General features: G+C 39.5%; 1 protein-coding gene across 8 annotated transcripts in view; it reads right to left on the bottom strand.

The window, feature by feature from the left end:
• LCP1 (lymphocyte cytosolic protein 1) overlaps positions 1–19557 on the bottom strand; it is an 84280-nt gene that overhangs the window by 2752 nt on the left and 61971 nt on the right. For all 8 annotated transcript variants that reach the window (XM_055359613.2, XM_063697345.1, XM_063697344.1 and 5 more), the window contains 7 exons: positions 19348–19443; positions 17904–18099; positions 15759–15837; positions 14610–14724; positions 13613–13746; positions 5437–5560; positions 2125–2249 (listed from right to left, as the gene is read on the bottom strand). In XM_055359613.2, the coding sequence (XP_055215588.1) occupies positions 2125–2249; positions 5437–5560; positions 13613–13746; positions 14610–14724; positions 15759–15837; positions 17904–18099; positions 19348–19443 (869 nt within the window). The remainder of the gene's footprint in view (positions 1–2124; positions 2250–5436; positions 5561–13612; positions 13747–14609; positions 14725–15758; positions 15838–17903; positions 18100–19347; positions 19444–19557) is intronic.

Below are 19557 nucleotides of genomic sequence, written 5' to 3'. Positions count from 1 at the left end.
TTATGGTACTATAACATAGAGTAGCCAGAGATTTATATTCTATATTTTCACAAAGAATGATAATAGCTGCATCAGAACATTTTTGCTCTATTTGTAGATATATGAAGATAAATTTTATTAATTGTAATTTATTTTCAAATGAGCCCACACTACTACCTGGCAGTTCTTTTATTCACCTCGTTTATTATCTAGTGACCTCTTACTATGGTTACACCAGACACTCTTCACTCTACCCAAGCCCACATTTACTACCTCCTGCTCTCCTAAAATTACTTTACTTTTACTTTATTGATCAAATTAAATTAAGAGCATCAGGCATGAGTAGTCCCATTTTTTCTCCTTGTCTCTCTCTCAATAACTTCTTCCATATTAATTATTAACAAAGTAAAATTAATTTTTCCCTATTATAAAACACAGAGGGAAAATTGTCTGAAAATTAGAAGGGAGCTTCAAACAAAATCACACACAATCTTGCCACCATGACATAACCATTCTTCGCATTTTGTGTAATTTCTTTCACCCCTTTTTCTAAGTAATTTTATATCTCGCCCTCACAGGAGAGTGCTTAGGGGTCTGGGCTCTGAAGTTGGACTTTGAATCTCAGCTGCACAACTGGAAAACTGTATGGCCTTGGCAAGTTTCTTAAACCTAATCACACTCCCCTTGAACATCTGGGTTGAAGGCTTTTTACAATTTCTGGGTCTTCGTATGTGTTTTTCCTTCTGCCTGGAACATTCTTCCTCTCTCCTTCACCTGTGTACTTCCTTCTTACTTGTCTCTTCAATTGAGCTCAGCTGAGCTGCTATTTGCTCTAAAGAGCTCTAGTCCCCTTCCTATCCCTTCAGGGATGCCTCATACTGTCCCTTCCACACCTCTCATCACAATCTACTGTAATTTTAGTTTAATTATTTATTTCTCTCCATTAAATTGTGTTAAACTTCGGCATCCCGAGAGCACAGGTTCCCACTTTCCCAAACTGGGAACAGAGAGAAGGGCTCTGTTGGGATTATAAAGCAGGGATGCCGGGCACTAGATACTTGTATCTTCTAGACCTGTGGTATGAGCTGAATTGTGTCTCTTCGAAATTCATATGCTGAAGTCTTAACCCCCAGCACCTCAGAGTATGACCCTAGTTGGAAAGAGGGTTGCTGCAGATGTAAGTAGTTAAGACGAGGTCATGCTGGAGTTGGGTGGGACCTTAATCCAGTAGGACTGGTGTCTTTCTAAGAAAAGAAGTGTCGCAGAGAAACACAAAGGGGGAAGACAGCCGTGTGAAGTCACAGACACGCAAGAAGAATGCCATGTGAAGATGGAGGCAGAGATTGGCATGGGGCAGATTCTCCCTCAGAAGAAACCAATCCTGCCAACATCTTGATTGCAAACCTCTAGCTCCTATAACTGTGAGAGAAGAAACTTCTGCTGCCCAGTTTGTGCAGTACTTTGTTGTGGCAGCCCAAGGAAACTAACGGAATCTGATCTGAGAAAAGCACCTGTCTGGAGCAGATGTTCATGAACTTTTTTTGCAAAAGACTGGATGGTAAACATCTTAGGCTTTGTTGCAACTATGCAACTCTGCTGTTATAGCAGGGAAGCAGCTATAGACAAGATGCAAATGAATAGGCTCTGTTTCAATAAAACTTTATTTAGAAAAGCAGACAACAGGGCAGATCTGGCTCAGAAACGTAATATGCTGATACTCACTCTAGAGGAATCATCTGGCAGGTGACCTGAATGGTAAAACACAAGACAGTGGCTTTCACACTGGCAAAGGCTCTGCTGTGGAACCCTACCCCTGTGCATTCTTATCCATGAATATTCATGAATGGAGCATTTGGTTAGGAAATTGGTTTTATGAAACTATAGGCTTGCTTATCAATTACAAGAATACTCTCATTATTGGGTTGTTCTTTTTGTCTTGCTCCCATTCTGGCACTAGGAGCTTTAAACTACTATTGTACCATATCCAAAACAGTGATGATGAGACTGCAGAAAGTCATGAGAAGGAAAAGCATGGATAGTGAAAATGAAATGTTTGTATAAAGGCATGAGCATTAGACTTTACAACCATCCAGCTGCCAGCTGGGTCCTTCCCTCCCAATCTGAGGTTTATTTTTATTTACGTACTTTGCATTGTTGAGTTTCTCATCATCATTCAGATTTTCTGTCTTCAGAAGGTCATAGTTAATGGAACCTGGTTGGATGGCATCGATGAGGTCCAGAACAGGCAGACTTGTACTAATCTTCGGGTCCTACGCAGAGACAAAGGGAGGGTTTCATCAACGTGTCCCAAGTTACTCCCATTCAGCTCAAAGGAAGTGGGTGGCTTTTTCTTCCTAAATATATAATATATACAGCCTGGTCTGGGAAATGCAGCTGTATTCCACATAGTGTTTCAAATAAACTGTAGTTTCTGTAGGAGCATCAGTAACTTCCCAGAAAACCCACCGTCTACCAACAGCAGGTAGTCATTCTCAAATAATAAATGGAAGGAAGTTAGCACAACTAGAGAAAGATATAAAGTTAAAATAGTGGATTGTGTCAAGCATATGAAAAAATGCAAAAATGCTCGGCATCACTAATCATCACAGAAATGAGGACCAAAACCACAATGAGATACCACTGCACACCATTCAGAAGGGCTATTACTAAAAAGTCAAAAAATAACAGATGCCAGTGAGGTTGTGGAGAAAAGGGAATGATTACACACTGTTGGTGGGAATGTAAATTAGTTCAGCCCCTGCAGAAAGCAGTTTGGAGGTTTCTCAAAGAACTAAAAATAAAATTAACATTTGAACCAGCAATCCCAATACTGGGTACATACTCAAAGGAAAATAAATTATTCTTCCAAAAAGACACCTGCATGCTTGTGTTCATCGCAGCACTATTCATAATAGCAAAGATATGGAATCAACCTAGGTGCCCATCAACGATGAACTAGATAGAGAAAATGTGGTACATATACACCATGGAATACTATGCAGCCACAAAAGAGAATAAAATCATGTTATTTGCAGCAACATGGATGCAGCTGGAGGCCATTATCCTAAGTGAATTAATACAGTAACAGAAAACCAAATACTGCATCTATTCACTTATAAGAGGAAGCTAAACATTGAGTATGTATGGACATAAAGGTAGGAACAATAGACATTGATAAATACAAGCAGGGGGAGGGTGGAAGTGGGTTAAAGGTGAAAAACTACCTGTTCAGCACTACGCTCACTATTTGGGTGACTGGTTCAATGGAAGCCCAAACCTCAGCATCACACAATATACCCTTGTAACAAACCTGCAAATGTACTCTCTGAATCTTTTTTTTTTTTTTTTAAAGAGTGGGTTGTGTTCATTTTTAAAAGGGCTTCACATAAAAGGAATGTGGGGCTAGTATGACATTTCTTTCGGTACATTATGTGGCCTCTTTTACTTAATCAATTCTGCAACAACTTACTAAGAAGACAGGAGAAAATGAGCCCCGAGTGTTACAAGGAGTAAAAGAATTGCCAAACCTTTCTAATAGTGAACCCCAGCATTGCTTGTCAAACCTTGTCCCCACAAGAACACCCCAGAAGCCACAGCCTAATGTAATGGGCTGGAGCAGCAGCTATTTTAAGGAGAGAAGCACCCCTGGGCTATGTAACTGGCCACTTCATATTAACAGCTAAGTGACCTATAGATACACTACACTCTACAGCCTCACCCCACAGGTAAAAGGCATTTTCCTCCCATTTGTGGACCATCACATACAATTACTAGCCATACTCTCAGGAAGTTACTTGAGCTTCGATGTCCTCACCTATAAAATGAGGAAAACAGTAAAGCCAGCTTCACAATGTCAGCGAAGACGCCCTAAGACATGAACAAGGAGCCCCTGGTAGCCAGAGCCCATTCAATATCTAGAGCTCCTTTCAACTTTGCTTTTCTTTACTGCCTTTCCAAATCTCTTTCTGGAAGAATCTGCTTGCTGCCTTTCCAAATCTCTTTCTGGAAGAATCTGCTTGCATCAGTGACCAGCATCCACGCCTAACTCTGCTCAGCTCTCCAGACTGAACAGTAGGCTGGAGATGGAGCAGAGGTGATGGTTATCTGTGATGAGCTCACAGCAGGTGGACACTCCTGCGACAGCCCTGCCCTGACAATATCTTCTGCTACTGCTTGTGGAAAGAGATTTTCATTTTTTCTTGATTTTGAAACACAGGATGGATATCATGATGAACCACCTCACCAACCCTGCTAATACAACTCCGAAGGTGTTCCTCCCCCTAATCCTGACCTTCAAGCTAGAAAAATGTAGTTAAGATGGCACAGGCATTATGATGATGTGGATCAAGTGCACACGTCCTTAGAGGAGGAATCCAGTTAATGTATGAAACATGAGTCAAGAAATTTAATAAAATGCTGCTATTAATAAAAATGGGATTTAGATAGAAGTACACAACTGCCTTTTTACAAAAAACATCACAAGGGAGATCTTTGAGCATTTTACGTGTCACCATTATAATATTAATCTGAATCATGGAGGTGCCCACATTTTACGAATACTATCATAGTTTATATTACTTTGAAAGAACAATGCCTAAAATCTTGCTTTTAAAATCATGGATTTTAAGTGGGAACTAAGCACTGAGTACACATGGACATAAAGATGGGAATAAGCCAGGCATGGTGGCTCATGCCTATAATCCCAAAGCACTTTGGGAGGCTGAAGCAGGAGGATCTCTGGAGGCCAGGAATTGAAGACCAGCCTGGGCCACATAGTGAGACCTCATTTCCAAACAAACAAACAAAAATTGCTGGGCATGGTAGTGTGCACCTGTAGTCCCAGCTACTCAGGAGGCTGAGGCAGGAGGATCACTTGAGCCCAGCAGGTTGAGGCTGCAGTGAGCCACGATCATGCCACTGTACCCCAGCCTGGGTGACAGAGTGAGACCTTGTCACAAAAAACAGATATGAAAAGTAAAAATAAATAACAAAAAATATTAAAAAATAAATTAAAATTAAAAATATAAAAATTAAAATTAAAAATAGACGGTAGAAACTAGGTGAATGGGGAGGGAGGGAGGAGGACAAGGGCTAGGAAACTGCCTGTTGGGTACGATGCTCCATACCTCGCTGGTGGATTTATTTGTACCCCAAACCTCAGCATCACTCAATATACCCATGCAACAAATCTGCACATGTACCCCCTAAATCCAAAATAAAAGTTGAAATTTTTTTTAATGATGGGTTTTTATGATTAACTTATGGGAGAAAGTATTGAGAAATTCATTAATGAAATGGCTGATGGACATCAAAACAATAACGAGTCACTTAAGCAAAATTGAAATGGGAGGGGGAGCCTCTAATACCTACCACTGAAGGTCACTTGAACACATAATGAAAACAATACAGATAGGCATAGAGCTCAGATGGCCTCTAGCAGAAGACAAAGAATTTTACCTTGAAACTAGAGATGGATGAACTTTTCTCTGCTTCCCTCAATGTTTCATTCACCCAGTTGACAATAATGTCATCATTGACCTTCTGGCCACCACCAATTTCTTCGAGGATATTCAGTGTATACCTGAACAAAATAAAGAATGCTTTCTGGAGAACAGTTGCTAAAGAATTTAATATAAACAGAAAGTAGCTAAGGATGGAATTTTTTTTTCGGGTATGTCATAGAAGACAGTCTGGACACCATTACATTTGAGAGAAAAAAAGAACATATTACAACATTAGTTCCTTTTAGAATAACTTAAGATGTGACTTTATGGCTAGTATAATGAAATGTAAAGCAGATACCTCCTTCTAAGCATGATCATTGCTCTGAGCAAAAAGAAAAAGCCAAAGGGAAAAAATGCAAGGAAAGGAAAATGAAGGAAAAGATTCCAACCTGTGGCAATTTAAAAAAGATAAAAAATCAAGAAATAACTCAATGTTGGAAAAGTCTGAGTAGCCTACATGATAAAGAAAAAGTATAAAATACTTTTTTCCTTATATAAGTAAAAATGTTAGAAATAAGCTGACAAAGATAATCTTTAGTCTGAAGGTAAGAATTACCTTAGATGCCTACTGTTATGAGAATTGGTTTGTTTGTTGTTTTGGAGGGGTTGGGGGACATTTATTAAGAGGATGCTTTAACCTCTTAAAATTCTATAGACTAGGCCAGGCGCCAGTAATCCCAGCACTTTAGGAGGCCAAGGTGAGCAGTTCGCTTGCGCTCAGGAGTTCCAGACCTGCCTGGGAAACATAACGAAACCCGCTCTCTACCAAAAACACACACACAAAATTAGCTGGACATGGCAGCGCTTGTCTGTAGTCCCAGCTACTAGGGAGGCTGAGGTAGGAGGATTGCTTGAGCCTGGGAGGCAGAGGTTGCAGTGAGCTGAGATAGTGCCACTGCACTCCAGCCTGGGCAACAGAGTGAGACTATGTCTCAAAAAAAAAAAGAAACAAACAAACAAAAAAAAAAAAACCCACACTGTCTCTGGAGCAGAGAAGAACCACCATTCCCTAAAGCTACTCACTTCTGAAAGGGAAATGCATGGGAGAAAGCCCAGCAGTCCAGGAACACATGGGTTTGTGGACTTCATGGTTCAGGTTGGCAGGAGGGGATCAAATTACACATGAAAGACCTTCAGGGCTAGAATTACAGTGTGTGCTTCTCAAACTGAAACTCAAGAATCCTGTGACTGAATCTCATCTGACCGGTCTACCTAAATTCAGGTCACCCTCCACTTGTGTGCTCTAGGATTTTGCTTACTTAATCCATCGGGTATCTTCCTCTAGTTCCTGATCCTATGGACAGTACAGTTCTCCCGTGACTTTCCAGATGGTTTTCAAGTTTAGTCCCTGAAATAAGAGCAATGCCCTGCTTCTTCTAGGTGAAAACACCTTCCCATTATTGAAGAGAGGAAGGAAAATGGCTTGTGCAACTTTTCTTTATCAAAATTCACATTTAAACTGACAGTGATGTCCTATCAATTACACATCCTAAGTCTCCCTCAAATCAATTAGCTCCTCTTCATTCTGTTTCTGCACCTCACAGAATTTCCTTTCTGAAGTACAGTTCTGGTCTGTCTTTTTTTTTTTTTTTTTTTTTTTAAGAGATGGGGTCTCACTACATGGCCCATGGCCCAGGCTGGAGTGCAGTGGACATTCACAGGTATGGTCATGGCTCACTGCGTCCCCAAACTCCTGGGCTCAAGCAAGCCTCCCTAGTATGGGATGGACCACAGACACATGCCACAGCTCCCTGCTTGGTCACATTTAATGTGACTCGACATGGCCCAAAGAATACAGGTTAAGCTCCAGCGCACAGCACACAAGGCCCTTTATACTTTGGCTCTAGTGTTCTTTTCCAGCACATCTGTGATTTCCTTCTTCCCTCCCTGCTTCCTTGCCCATCGTGTGCTACACACACACACACACACACACACAAAGACCTATACACATTTCAACCGCACAGAACCATCAGCAGCTCCCCAGCCACACCTCCATCCTCCTTCTGCCTCCTGCTTCTGGGACTCATCTGTACTCACTGCCTGGGCCCGCTTCCCTTCTAGTAAATTCCTAATCGTTTGAACAATCCTTAGCTCAAGTATCACTTTTCCAGCTTGCACAGTGTATTCATCAGTATTGGTATACTTGCTTCAAACCTGTTCCCAGAACTTGTGATGGCATTGGTATCCACCGTGTGCCCTCGGACAGGGTCCATGTGCCCTGTTCATCAGAGGTTAGCAGACTGCCTAGCACTACTGGACATCTAGTAAATGAAGGCACAGAGAGGCGGGTGAAATAAATAGAGTGACTGTCTCCCAGGGAAAGCAAGGGGATAAGAAAGATGTTTAGTCTGGTCCCAGAGATGGGACCAAAATGCTGAGAAATCATGAGTATAAATGGGGTAAGTGCAGATAGATTTTCAAAATATTTCTAGTTTGGAAAAGATTCTACTTTTGATCTCTTCATAAAGGTTACATTTTATGGCATAACTGGCTTCTTATTTCCAGATAGCATGCATATTAAGTTATTAGCATTTACTGTAACATCTAAGAATTTCTGCCTAATGAACGTCTGAATAAAACAAAAGGTAGGTTAGTGCTTGCTTCATTAGGTCCTCTCTATATATAACCTGATGGAACAAACTAAGTTTAATCAATCTTCTGGTAGCTTCTCTTGTCCTGGGACCTAGTTCTCACTTCCCTTCATCAGGAGTTGCAGCCCTGCGTTGTCCACATGCTCATGTAAACAGCCGCAGTGTTCTTGACCCACATCCTAAGCCTGGGAACTAAATGGTGCAGAGGGGAAGCCCACCTTTATACTAAAGTCTATCTGCAAGAGTGAAAAGCTACTAAGGAACAGGGAACCTTATAGAGGTATAGCAAATCGTGGAGGCAGCTTATTCCATTCTGGGGTTTGAGAACAGCCTCTCACAGTGGCACAGAGTTCCAGTGAACACAAGGCAGTCTTTCTGCCACCTCAAGTGAGATGCAGAGGTTTGAAATGGAATCAGACACCCACTTGTAAGTAAAATAATAAAATAAAAAAAAAAACACAAACAGAAGAAAGAATAGAATTAGGCTGGGCCGGGCACGGTGGCTCACGCCTGTTAATTCGAGCACTTTGGGAGGCCGAGGTGGGCGGATCACCTGAGGTCAGGAGTTTGAGACCAGCCTTACCAACATGGAGAAACCCTGTCTCTACTAAAAGTAGAAAATTAGACGGGTGTGGTGGCACAAGCCTGTAATCCCAGCTATTTGGCGGGAGGCTGAGGCAGGAGAATTGCTTGAACCCGGTGGGTGGAGGTTGTGGTGAGCTGAGATCGCACCATTGCACTCCAGCCTGGGCAACAAGAGCAAAACTCTGTCTCAAAAAAAAATTAGGCTAGAGCCTCCATTCTAGATAGTACACTAAGCAATTGCTCATCTAAATACAGATTTGAAATGTAAAACAAAAACCAATTTGGCCTGTGTCTTTCTAGATTTTTCCTTTTGAGATAATTACTGCATATTATCAAACCTGCTTTGGGACGATTGTGCTATTAAATGGAGCCCTCCAGACAAGATCTCAGTATTACCAGTGTTTGTAAAATGTGCTGTGCTGAAAAGCTCTTTGTCAAAATGAAACAGAATTATGAGCTCCAGCTTTAGCCAGTTCCTCCTTCAACAAGAGAGTTGATGAGGTTTGGATGTGAGGCACTAGAGGGATGTGATTACTACCTGCTTACTTTCCTGCCTTCCAACACTTGTTTTACTTATTTATTATTTGGCACAGAGGAACAAACCAGGCGTTTTGTTTTTCAAGGACCCATCCTGACTTCACCATCCACAGCCTGTTTGACCTGGGGAGAGTTTCCTATTTGTCTGCTTCGGATTCTTTGTTCATTTGCTTCAGAGCCATCATTGCCAAGTGCTGGCAGCCTGCTTGCTTCAAGGGTTTTATCTGCAAGTTTATGCATATGCTGTTTGCCAACTGTCCACCCTGAGAATGATTTCCAAGCTACTGAGGGGGATAGGGAAGTTTAAGTACATATCTCTCATTTGCTCTCATAGGAAAAAATGACAAGCCATTTATTGTCCAGATAAATGACCAAATTAGCACATCAGCACAATTCAATGAAATAAATTCCAGCTAGAACCGGCTGTAAATTTAATAGATCTTTTAATATATAGCATGCAGGGAAAAAATCCCTTCTGGTGCCATTTATATAATTATCAGTCATTACTTCTCCTTCTACAGTAATATATTTCTCTGTCTACTTTCTTAAATGCACAATTCTTGTGTAGTAAACACTCATGAGAAATATGACTTTTTAACCAGGTGGAGACAGCAACAGCAGAGTGGACCTTGTTGTGTATGTGCCAGCCATTAAATAGGGCTTTGAGCCACATTTTTACAAAACATCCAAAGATCACATTGCAAGACGTTTTTCAGATATTATGAAATTTAACATAGAATGGAGCTGACCTGAATTTGTTTTTTTTTTTTTTTTTTTTTTGAGACAGAGTCTTGCTCCGTCACCCAGGCTAGAGTGCAGTGGCAAGATCTTGGCTCACTGCAACCTCTGCCTCCCAGGTTCAAGAGATTCTTCTGCCTCAGCCTCCTGAGTACCTGGGACTACAGGCACGCACCAGCATACCTGGCTAATTTTTGTATTTTTAGTAGAGATGGGGTTTCACCATGTTGGCCAGGCTGGTCTCAAACTCCCGACCTCAGGTGATCCACCTGCCTTGGCCTCCCAAAGTACTGGGATTACAGTATGAGCCACTGCACCCGCTGGCTTGAGCTTTTTAATCATTAAAATAGCATATATTAAAGATTATTTAATATTGAAACCCATGAGTCAGTTTAACTGTTGCAACTAAAAGGACTTTTGCTTCGGTTTTTAAAGCAATCAGTATGAATTGCTAATCTGTTAAAAATTTAAAACTTGTGGAAGATAATAAAGATAGCTTGGAAATATCATCTGGAAATACACTAGTGAGAACAGCCCTGAGGAGTTTTCAATGATGTTCTGGATACATGCAGTAAACTAAAAGATAGAGTTGGAGTTTCTTTAGTTCTGGAGTTTTCTGCACCAGGGGAGCCTTATGACATCTGCCCCCATCATTAAAGAGATCCCAGTTTGGAAATGGGTAATGGAGCTCTATACTTAGTAAAGCAAATGTGAATCAGGGAGTGAAATCTTTTATGATCACTTCTGATTATCCTACCTTATCTGGAAATACTGACACGATTACATCCAGAGCCGGCCATTATTAGGATCTGCAGACAGTGGCTTGGAACTAAAGCTGCAGTGCCTAGGCACACCACGAACCTTGTCTTTGCCATTATCTTGCCAGACAGAATGTAATGTGACATGCAGTTTCTGGGGCTTCCTTCCAGGTAGGAAAATGAATTAAGTCACACTAACATAGGATCTAATGAGGGGATGTAAGATTCTTGCCTTGTCAGAGCTATTAGTATAGGGGGAAAGACTGAAGCATTTACAAGTAAATTATTTTATTACTTACAGAATTCCTATCTAAAAGTCTTCCCAAGCTTATGATTTTGTACCAAAATTGTTTCTTTTTCTTATAATTTATTTTCTATTTGTGTATCTTTTTATAATCTATTTTTGTTTAACTAATATCACCCTATACTTCTCACATTAGTCACGTTTATATTCAGTTCCAAAACACATCTAAAGTTTTCTATGAAAGGAACTTCTGTTTCTGGCCATGATGGAATAACAGGGACCACATTTAAACACTTATAATACAGTGAAAAACATATGAAACAATGTTGTTCAGACATCAGACAATAGGAAGCACAGGACAGTGGCCCCTGAAAAGAAGAAAACAAAGTTAGCCTTAAGATTTTTCCAGCATGGAAAAAGTTTCCAAGCTGCAGCATAGGAGGAGAAAACCCAAACAGTATGGCCATCCTCTTGAGTGGAGGAAACAGGGATGCGAAATGAAGGAAGCCCAGGTGCCTAGAATTTAGGGGAAAGACTATCAGAGTGGTGAGAACTGTATAGAGAGAAGAGAGTCATTCAGAAAGAAAGCTTCAGCGGCCTTCAGAGGGTTTCCCTCAGTCTTCAGCTGAGGACCACTCAGTGCACATGTGTGAGGAAACTACTAGAGGCTGTGGGGGAAAACCCACCAGAAATGAGCCACGAGAGCAATCCTTGGGGCTCACACAAGGCTGGAAAAATTTGTTCCCACCAGCTGGAGTGGAAAAATTTCATAAAACATGAGCATCAAGCAAAGTACTCAGAAGACCATTTTCTCATTACTAACAAGCAAAATGAGCTCTAGATTAATTAAGCTTAAAAGTAAGCCTCAAATGGATCAAACTGTATTTAAGTTACTTAAGTCTATGCCAGGATTAAATTTAAGACTATTTAAAGGAATACAGAAATATCCAGTACACAGCAAGGTCAAATTCATGATATTTGACATATAATTAAAAAATTAGCAGCATGCAAAGAAGCCAAAAAATATGACTCATAATGAAGATAAAAATAAATTAGTAGAAACAGATCCCAAAATAAGTTACTGTAATTATTTTCTGTATGTTCAAGAAGGTAAAGGAAAGGACAGATATGGGAAATATAAAAATGACTCAAAATTTCTATACATGGAAACTATAATGTCCAGGTTAAAAAACATGTACACTGGATGGAGTTAATGGAATATTAGACATGCAAAATAAAAGAGATTAGTGAACTTGAAAACACAGCAATACAAGTTATACAAAATGAAACATAGAGAAAATAAATCACTAAAGCATCGGTGAGCTTAGGGACAACTTTGAATGATCAAATATACATGGACTTGGAATCCCCCAGAACCAGGGCTGGTGGGTATGGAAGATATGTTTGAAGAGATGAAAGTTAAGTTTTCCAAATTTGATGGAAAGTATAAACCCATAGATCCTATAAGTTCAACAAACCTCAAGCATAAGAAACAACAATGGAGCTGGGCATGGTGGCTCATGCCTGTAATCCCAGCAGTTTGGGAGGCTGAGGCAGGCGGATCATTAGGTCAGGAGTTCGAGACCAGCCTGTCCAACATGGTGAAACCCCGTCTCTACTAAAAATACAAAAATTAGCTGGGCATGGTGGCGTGGACCTGTAGTCCCAGCTACTCAGGAGGCTGAGTCAGGAGAATCACTTGAACCCAGGAGGTGGAGATTGCAGTGAGCCAAGATCGCACTACTGCACTCCAGTCTGGGCGACAGAGCAAGACTCTGCCTCAAAAAAAAAAAAAAAAAAAAAAAAAAGAAACAACAATGTACATCATAATAAAATTACCTAAAACCTGTAATAAAGAGAAATCTTAAAGTAAGCCAGAAAAGAAATACTACATATGAGGGAACAAAGATAAGAATGACAATAGATTTCCCCTTGGAAACAATGTGGGCCAGAAGACAGTGAAACTATCTTTAAAGTATGGAAAGAAAAAACTATCAACTTAGAATTCTGCACTCAGAGAAAAAAATATTTTGAAAATGAAATAGACATTTTCAGACATATAGAAGCTGAAATCACTCATCACCAGCAAACTTGTGCTATTAGAAATATTTTAGGTAGACAGAAAATGATACCAAATGGAAATCTTGATCTATAAAATAGTAGGAAGAGCACTAGAAATAGTAAATGTGTAGATAAATATAGCATAATTTCCCCTTTATTTAAAAAGTCCCTTTAAAAGTAATTGTTATTTACACAGATCAATTGAAGTAAAAGGATGGTAAAAAGACAGGCCATGCTAACCACTAATCAATAGGAAGCCTATAGAAGCAATAGTAGCTATTATCTATTAATGTCAGAAAAAATAGATTTCAGAGAAAAGAATATTAGTAGGCATAAAAAAGACTACTTCATAAGGACAAAGGGATGAGTAAATTAGAATGAAACAACAATCTAAACTGTTTATGAACCTAATAACAGAGTTTCACGATACTTGAAACAAAAACTGATAGAACTGAAAAAAAAAAAAAAGCAGAAAGGTAAAAAGTGTTTCTCTGGTTATGAAGCTTAGCTTAAAACATACTTTTACTGAATTAACTCATACTGCTAAAAATTTGCTAATATTTGTCTAAGTAAATAATGTACTCAAGAAAAAGCCGCTTCCATAAGCTATGCTACCTTCTCATTAGCTGCCAAATCAAGGCCAGTGTGAGAGTGCGGTTTCCTTCATTGAGATCTTGTCCACCGATGCCAACCAGGGAGAACTTCGCTTGATTCTTCCCCAATTCTACCGCGTAGTTACAATTCTCAAGCTGAATGAGCAGAAAGGAAAACGATTTAACGTCATCATCTTGATTATGATAAATACCAGATAAATAATAAAAATAAAGAAAAAAATGAAATAAATATGGTAAGACCAAATGACCTCTCAAGTCTCAACTGGTTCTGCAATTCTAGGATTCAAAATTAAAGAATTTTCCATCTTTCCTGAGAACCCCTCACTTTCATAAAAAATATTCATAATGTGGAAAACTGAAATGAATTCATTACTATGAATACGTTCACAGCTATATCACACTGCATAAATGGAGAGCCATCCTTAATTACCTACATGTAATATTTCTAAAAAAGGTGAATTCATGGAGATCATCATGGAAAATTTGGAGTCTCCATCCTCTGCACACATAGCAAATGGACATGTGAACAGATATTCCTGTAGCTACGCATGGATCATTAACAGTCACAGCAATAAGAAATGCTGAGAAATGGCTGTGTCAACCCTGTTGTTTCAAAACAATGTTCCCACTGTGTTGACAGTCGACAAACTGTTTGAACAAGTCAAGCTGTCAGTACAAGCTCCAATTCTTTAGAAATTAGAATAAAGATCCTGCTGAGGGAAAAATCCCTGTGGCTCTCTGCTTGCTCTAATTATCTTAATTAGAATTTTTGCATGATAATGTTTGAAGACATCCAACATGGAATTATAAATAAGCAATCGACTGAAATAATGGACACACTTTAATAAAGCTGTTCAGGTTTCTGATTGCTGTACTAGAATTTAATTTCTGGAAAAACATTACTTGTCTAAGTTTGGCTGCCTTATAAAGTATTTAGAGTGCTCTTGCAGGCTATGACTTTGCCTGTCTCCTGGAACAACAGAACCATCATTGTTTACCTTCTTCATATTGCCTCCCAGTTTGGGGTATGGCGGTTTGTTTACTCTGTTCCAGTCAACAGGAACTTTGATCTTTTCATAGAGCTGGAAGATGACCAGGGCATCTGATAAGTCACTGAACAAAACAAACACAAAAGGATTCTCAGATATCCAACATTTATTCAGGGCCTACAATGGGCCAGACACTTTCTTACATATTAGTTCAAAGAATATTCACAACAACCCTGCACACTTGGTAGTCGTAGCTCCATCTATAGAGGTGGAGAAACCATGACTCAGAGAGATTGGGGGACTCACTCTTCCCAGGTGTGACTAGCTATGCCCTTCCACCCAACATATGCTGCCTCAGGAAAAGAAAGAGCACTATGGTGATGAAATAATCTGTACACCAAACCCCTGCAACACGCAATTCACCTATATAACAAACCTGCACATGTCCCCTGTACCTAAAGTTTTAAAATTTGTAAAACTAAATAAATGTAAAAGAAATATTTAGAACGGGCGCAGTGGCTCACGCTTGTAATCCCAGCACTTTGGGAGACCAAGTCGGGTGGATCACAAGGTCAAGAGATCGAGACCATCCTGGCCAACAAGGTGGAACCCCGTCTCTACTAAAAATACAAAAAATTAGCCAGGCGTGGTGGCAGGTGCCTGAAGTCCAAACTACTTGGGAGGCTGAGGCAGGAGAATGGCGTGAACCCGGGAGGCAGAGCTTGCAGTGAGCCGAGATTGCGCCACTGCACTCCAGCCTGGGCGACAGAGCGAGACTCCATCTCAAAAAAAAGAAATACTGAAAAAAAAAAAGAAAATTGCTTTAACAAGTGGCATAGGAGACACTTCACCACAAACTTAACATCTGTTGTTTTGCCTGCTTGTAAGCGGGTTATATGTAAGATCACTTATGACATATAGTAAATGTTTCATTTTGTGGAGGTATGATTTATATATTGAGCACACAGTGAGACTGATGTATGCAGGTGAGTTTTTCAACTGAATATCCAACATCTGAAGCTCAACTTGGCACTTTTTCCCCTTCCAGCAAGGTATGCACACTTTGTGAAGAGAATGCACATCATAGTGGTATTTGGAATCCTATGGCTCTTTTGAGGTCTCTATCTTACGTTAGAATGAGTTCCCAAATATTCCTACCTGTACAAATGATTGACTCGAGGGTTAACGCCCAGGGAGTTCATCCAGTTCCTAAATGTCCGCTCTTCTCTCGTCTCACCTAGATGAATGAAGATGGGTTATCTTTTGGGACCGAAGAAAACATGGCTTTTTTATGACCAAAGTTTAACTAAAGAGGATGCAATAAAAACTGAAAGTAGAATGAAAGAAAGAAAGAAAATAAACCGTATTGGATTTGGACGAGGGTTCTTATACTGTGTTAATTTTTCTTTTCCATTTCAATTCCGCATGTATTTCTATAGCATCTATTAATAGTGTGTGGAATCCTGTGTGGGGTAGCTGTTCAGTTGGCTCTCGAAGGCTTACCTTCTTGCTGGAAAAAACAGGACTTTTAGGCATCAAACAGAGATCATACAAGCTACAGAACTCACTTATGAGGTAGATATATTTGTTATTTGAATTGAGACAGGGAAAAGAACAGTATGGACTGAATTTGGAAGGGGTGCAATTTGAACTTGTCCTTGGATAGCTAGCAAAATCTGGATCAGAAAAAGGAAAGAGTAGAGGATTTGGGGAGATAGCAAGGGGTGGGAGTAGAAGATAGTATAAATATGCATACAAAGGGAGCAACAGGCAAGGTCTCTATTAAGAACATCAGGAACTGGTTTGGTCAGGGGTGTGTGTTGTACAGCCCAATGAGATAAGCCTATCTGGAAGAAGGATTCAGAATTGGGGATCTTTGGATACCAGGTAGCAGATTTTAGTTGACATATTAGACAACGGCAGTCATTATGGCTTTGTAAAATTACTACAATGAATTCTTGAGCAAGGCAGAGATATAATAAAATCAGTACCGGGATGTGCCTGGCAGCAGTGTGCAGAATCACTGAAAGGCGATATGCATTTGGATTAAACACGGCAGAGGACAGAGTGTTTGACATTAGCATGTGGGATACATTCAAGCATTTGATAAATGGAGACTCCAAGATCCATTAAAATAATTAGTGCATGAGGTAATGAGCTTGGAATAGCAGAAAAGAAACATAACAATTGAGAAAATGTTCCAAAGGAAGAATTATTAGTATTTGCTGATTTAGTGGATGTAGGGATGAAGGATAGGAAGATATAGTAGGATCCAAGCTCTTTAGTTTGATGACTAAAGAAAAAAAAATGGTATGATTAATGGAAATGGAGCATTTCTAAAAGAGGGCAAACGGGATGGGAGGTGGGCTGGAAAGGCAATGGTTGGGGGTGGGAGGGAAAATAACCAATTCTGTTTTGCATATGCTGCACCTCAAATGATAGCCAAGGAGCCAAACAGGAATATTCTAGAAGCAGCTGAAATGGGTGATTTGTGGGCTTGATATATAGATTTGGGAGTCAACAAAATGCACACAACCCCCTGACCATAATTCAGCAAATGACACCAATGCAGGAGTGTTGGAGCACGATTATGCTGCATTTCTAGTGAGAGTAAAGCACTGTGGAAAAGGATCAACTCATACTTCAAATCTGAATCTCCTTGCTTGGGTGATATTCATTTAATATTAATTGACCTTTGTCTCAATATTGGGACTAGTTCATGATTTTTTTAAAAAAGTCAAGTAAACATCTCCGGCACCTCTACCTGGTAGAACCTAATTAAAGCTATATGCTTTTTGTTGAATCTTAGAGCATTAACCTGAAAAATACAACTGTTAGGGATTCTGCCTCAAAATACTTTTCTGTGGCTCCCGTAAGAAACAAAACAAAACCAAAAACTCAGTAAGCATATCCCAGCATACATTAAGTATCATTTTTTGGAAATGGATGGTGGCAATTTCTTGTCTCTAGGAATCAACACGGTCCATTAAGTACGTAAATTATCTTTTTGAAACTCAGGATTTATTTCATCTAATAACTAAATGCATTATCTTTCCTAAAACATTTAATTCTGATAATGGATGAACGCTTTGTTAATGAACGTGATAGAATGGTATTTGATTATTCCTGCTTGGCTGAAATTGACTTGATGAATCTATTTATTCTCTTTGTTGCATACCAGAGAATTAATGGCCTCTTTGCACGTGTAAATAGTTTATATTTGCTTAGGAAGTGAGTTTGAATTGCCATTGAATTAGAATTGTGAGTGCCTTTCCCCATCTTAGGCAAATCGTTTACAGTTACCTTCAAGAGCCCCCCAGTCAATGTCCTGGTTCTCTGGTTTGTGCAGGGCAGGGTATCTGTTAAAGAGGTTGGCAATAAAAGCCAAGTTCAACTTGGGGTTCCCTCGGACAACATCTGTGGCTGTGACAAACTGCCGGCAGCCCAGCCTCTCCGCCTGCTGCAACATGCATTCTGCCCTCTGGATGTCATCCTTCTCCTGCAATGCAAAAGGATGTCTCAGGGCTGGGTCAAGGCTCTCCATGCACAAAGCAGATTGCATAACGTGAAAAGAAATGGGAATCTCACTGAAACCATTAGTGTTTATCTCAGGCAGACACTTAATAACAGCACATTATTGCCTATATGCACCTGCACCAAAATCAGAAAGTCACAAGTAAAAGGAATCTCAGAGGTTAAGTAACAAAGATCTCTCATCTCCATTATCAAACTATTTCAGATGAGTGGTTGGTTGCCCTGTTTCAAAAGAGATGCAGTAGATTCTGAAAACTGATCATTTGAGTTTATCTTAATTATTTCCAACCATTAAGATTCCTTTTTATTATTTGTGTGCACAGATGACATGAGATTGTCTATCAAAAATTTTATTTATTAATTTATATTCCCATAACCAGTTCACAAAAGATATTTACACTTGCCAGTAAGAACATACGATTAGCATAACCACTGTCTCCACATTGAGTTGGTATACTTGCAACCCAAATAAAATAAATTTTATCAGTTAACCTACATATTATTATTGATAAATATATAATATCAATTTTATTTTTGCAGACTTCAGATTTTGAACCACTCAATGTGCTCAAATAATTCTAGAGAATCTCTAGCCATTTGTAAGTGACTCTTAACACTAAAATTTTGCTGAAATATGGCCCACTGTCCTTAAAGTACATGAAACCACCAATTTTCAGAAAACAAAACTTTAAATTAGGATGATTTCTTAATATGACCCTTTACTAGATAACGCTACACATTATGCATTTCATGAGCTTTACTTGTCATTTACTTTTACTCTACTTCTCATTAGGAATCAGTTGACTTCAACATGAACTCATTGGATTTAACTCCAGTGATATTAAATGAGGCACGCAAACGGGCAAAGAGACTTCTCAAGATCAATATTAAAGTGGCGGCAAAACAGAAGTTTTATTATAACATTCAGACCCATGTGGGGTTATAGAGTCTACTAAATGATGAACATATATAGAAGTGCCTAGCATGCTGGATGGTGTTTAATTACTATTGGTTTCTTTCTTTAATGTTGTATTTCCAGATTCAGTTTTCATCAATTATTATCCCAAACTGCTCACAGTTTTACCGTTTTAACAGGGCTTTAGGCAGAAATGCCCACTCATGGAACTCCAGAATCAGGGCCACACAAGGTAATGGAACTGCCAACATGAAAACAGCATCATATTCTCCAAACACAACTGGGACCTGGCCTTACCCGCAGTCCTGACATGTCAATAACAACAGCAGGAACACCTTCTTCATCTCCTTTTGGAGCCACCTGCTCAAGCAGGTGGTAATAAGCTTTTGAGTCCTGTGAGAAATTAAGAAATTCCAATTTCAAAATAGCACAGCTAATTACATACTTAGCATAACAATGATTTCCCAAAAGCAAACATTTTATTTCATATTCAGCTATCATTTCAGA

The sequence above is a fragment of the Gorilla gorilla genome, chromosome 14 (genome assembly GCF_029281585.2).
Source record: "Gorilla gorilla gorilla isolate KB3781 chromosome 14, NHGRI_mGorGor1-v2.1_pri, whole genome shotgun sequence".
In the NCBI taxonomy this organism is placed as follows: domain Eukaryota; kingdom Metazoa; phylum Chordata; class Mammalia; order Primates; family Hominidae; genus Gorilla; species Gorilla gorilla.
Note: the sequence above shows the minus strand (reverse complement) of the source record. Positions and strands in the feature narration are given on the sequence as shown.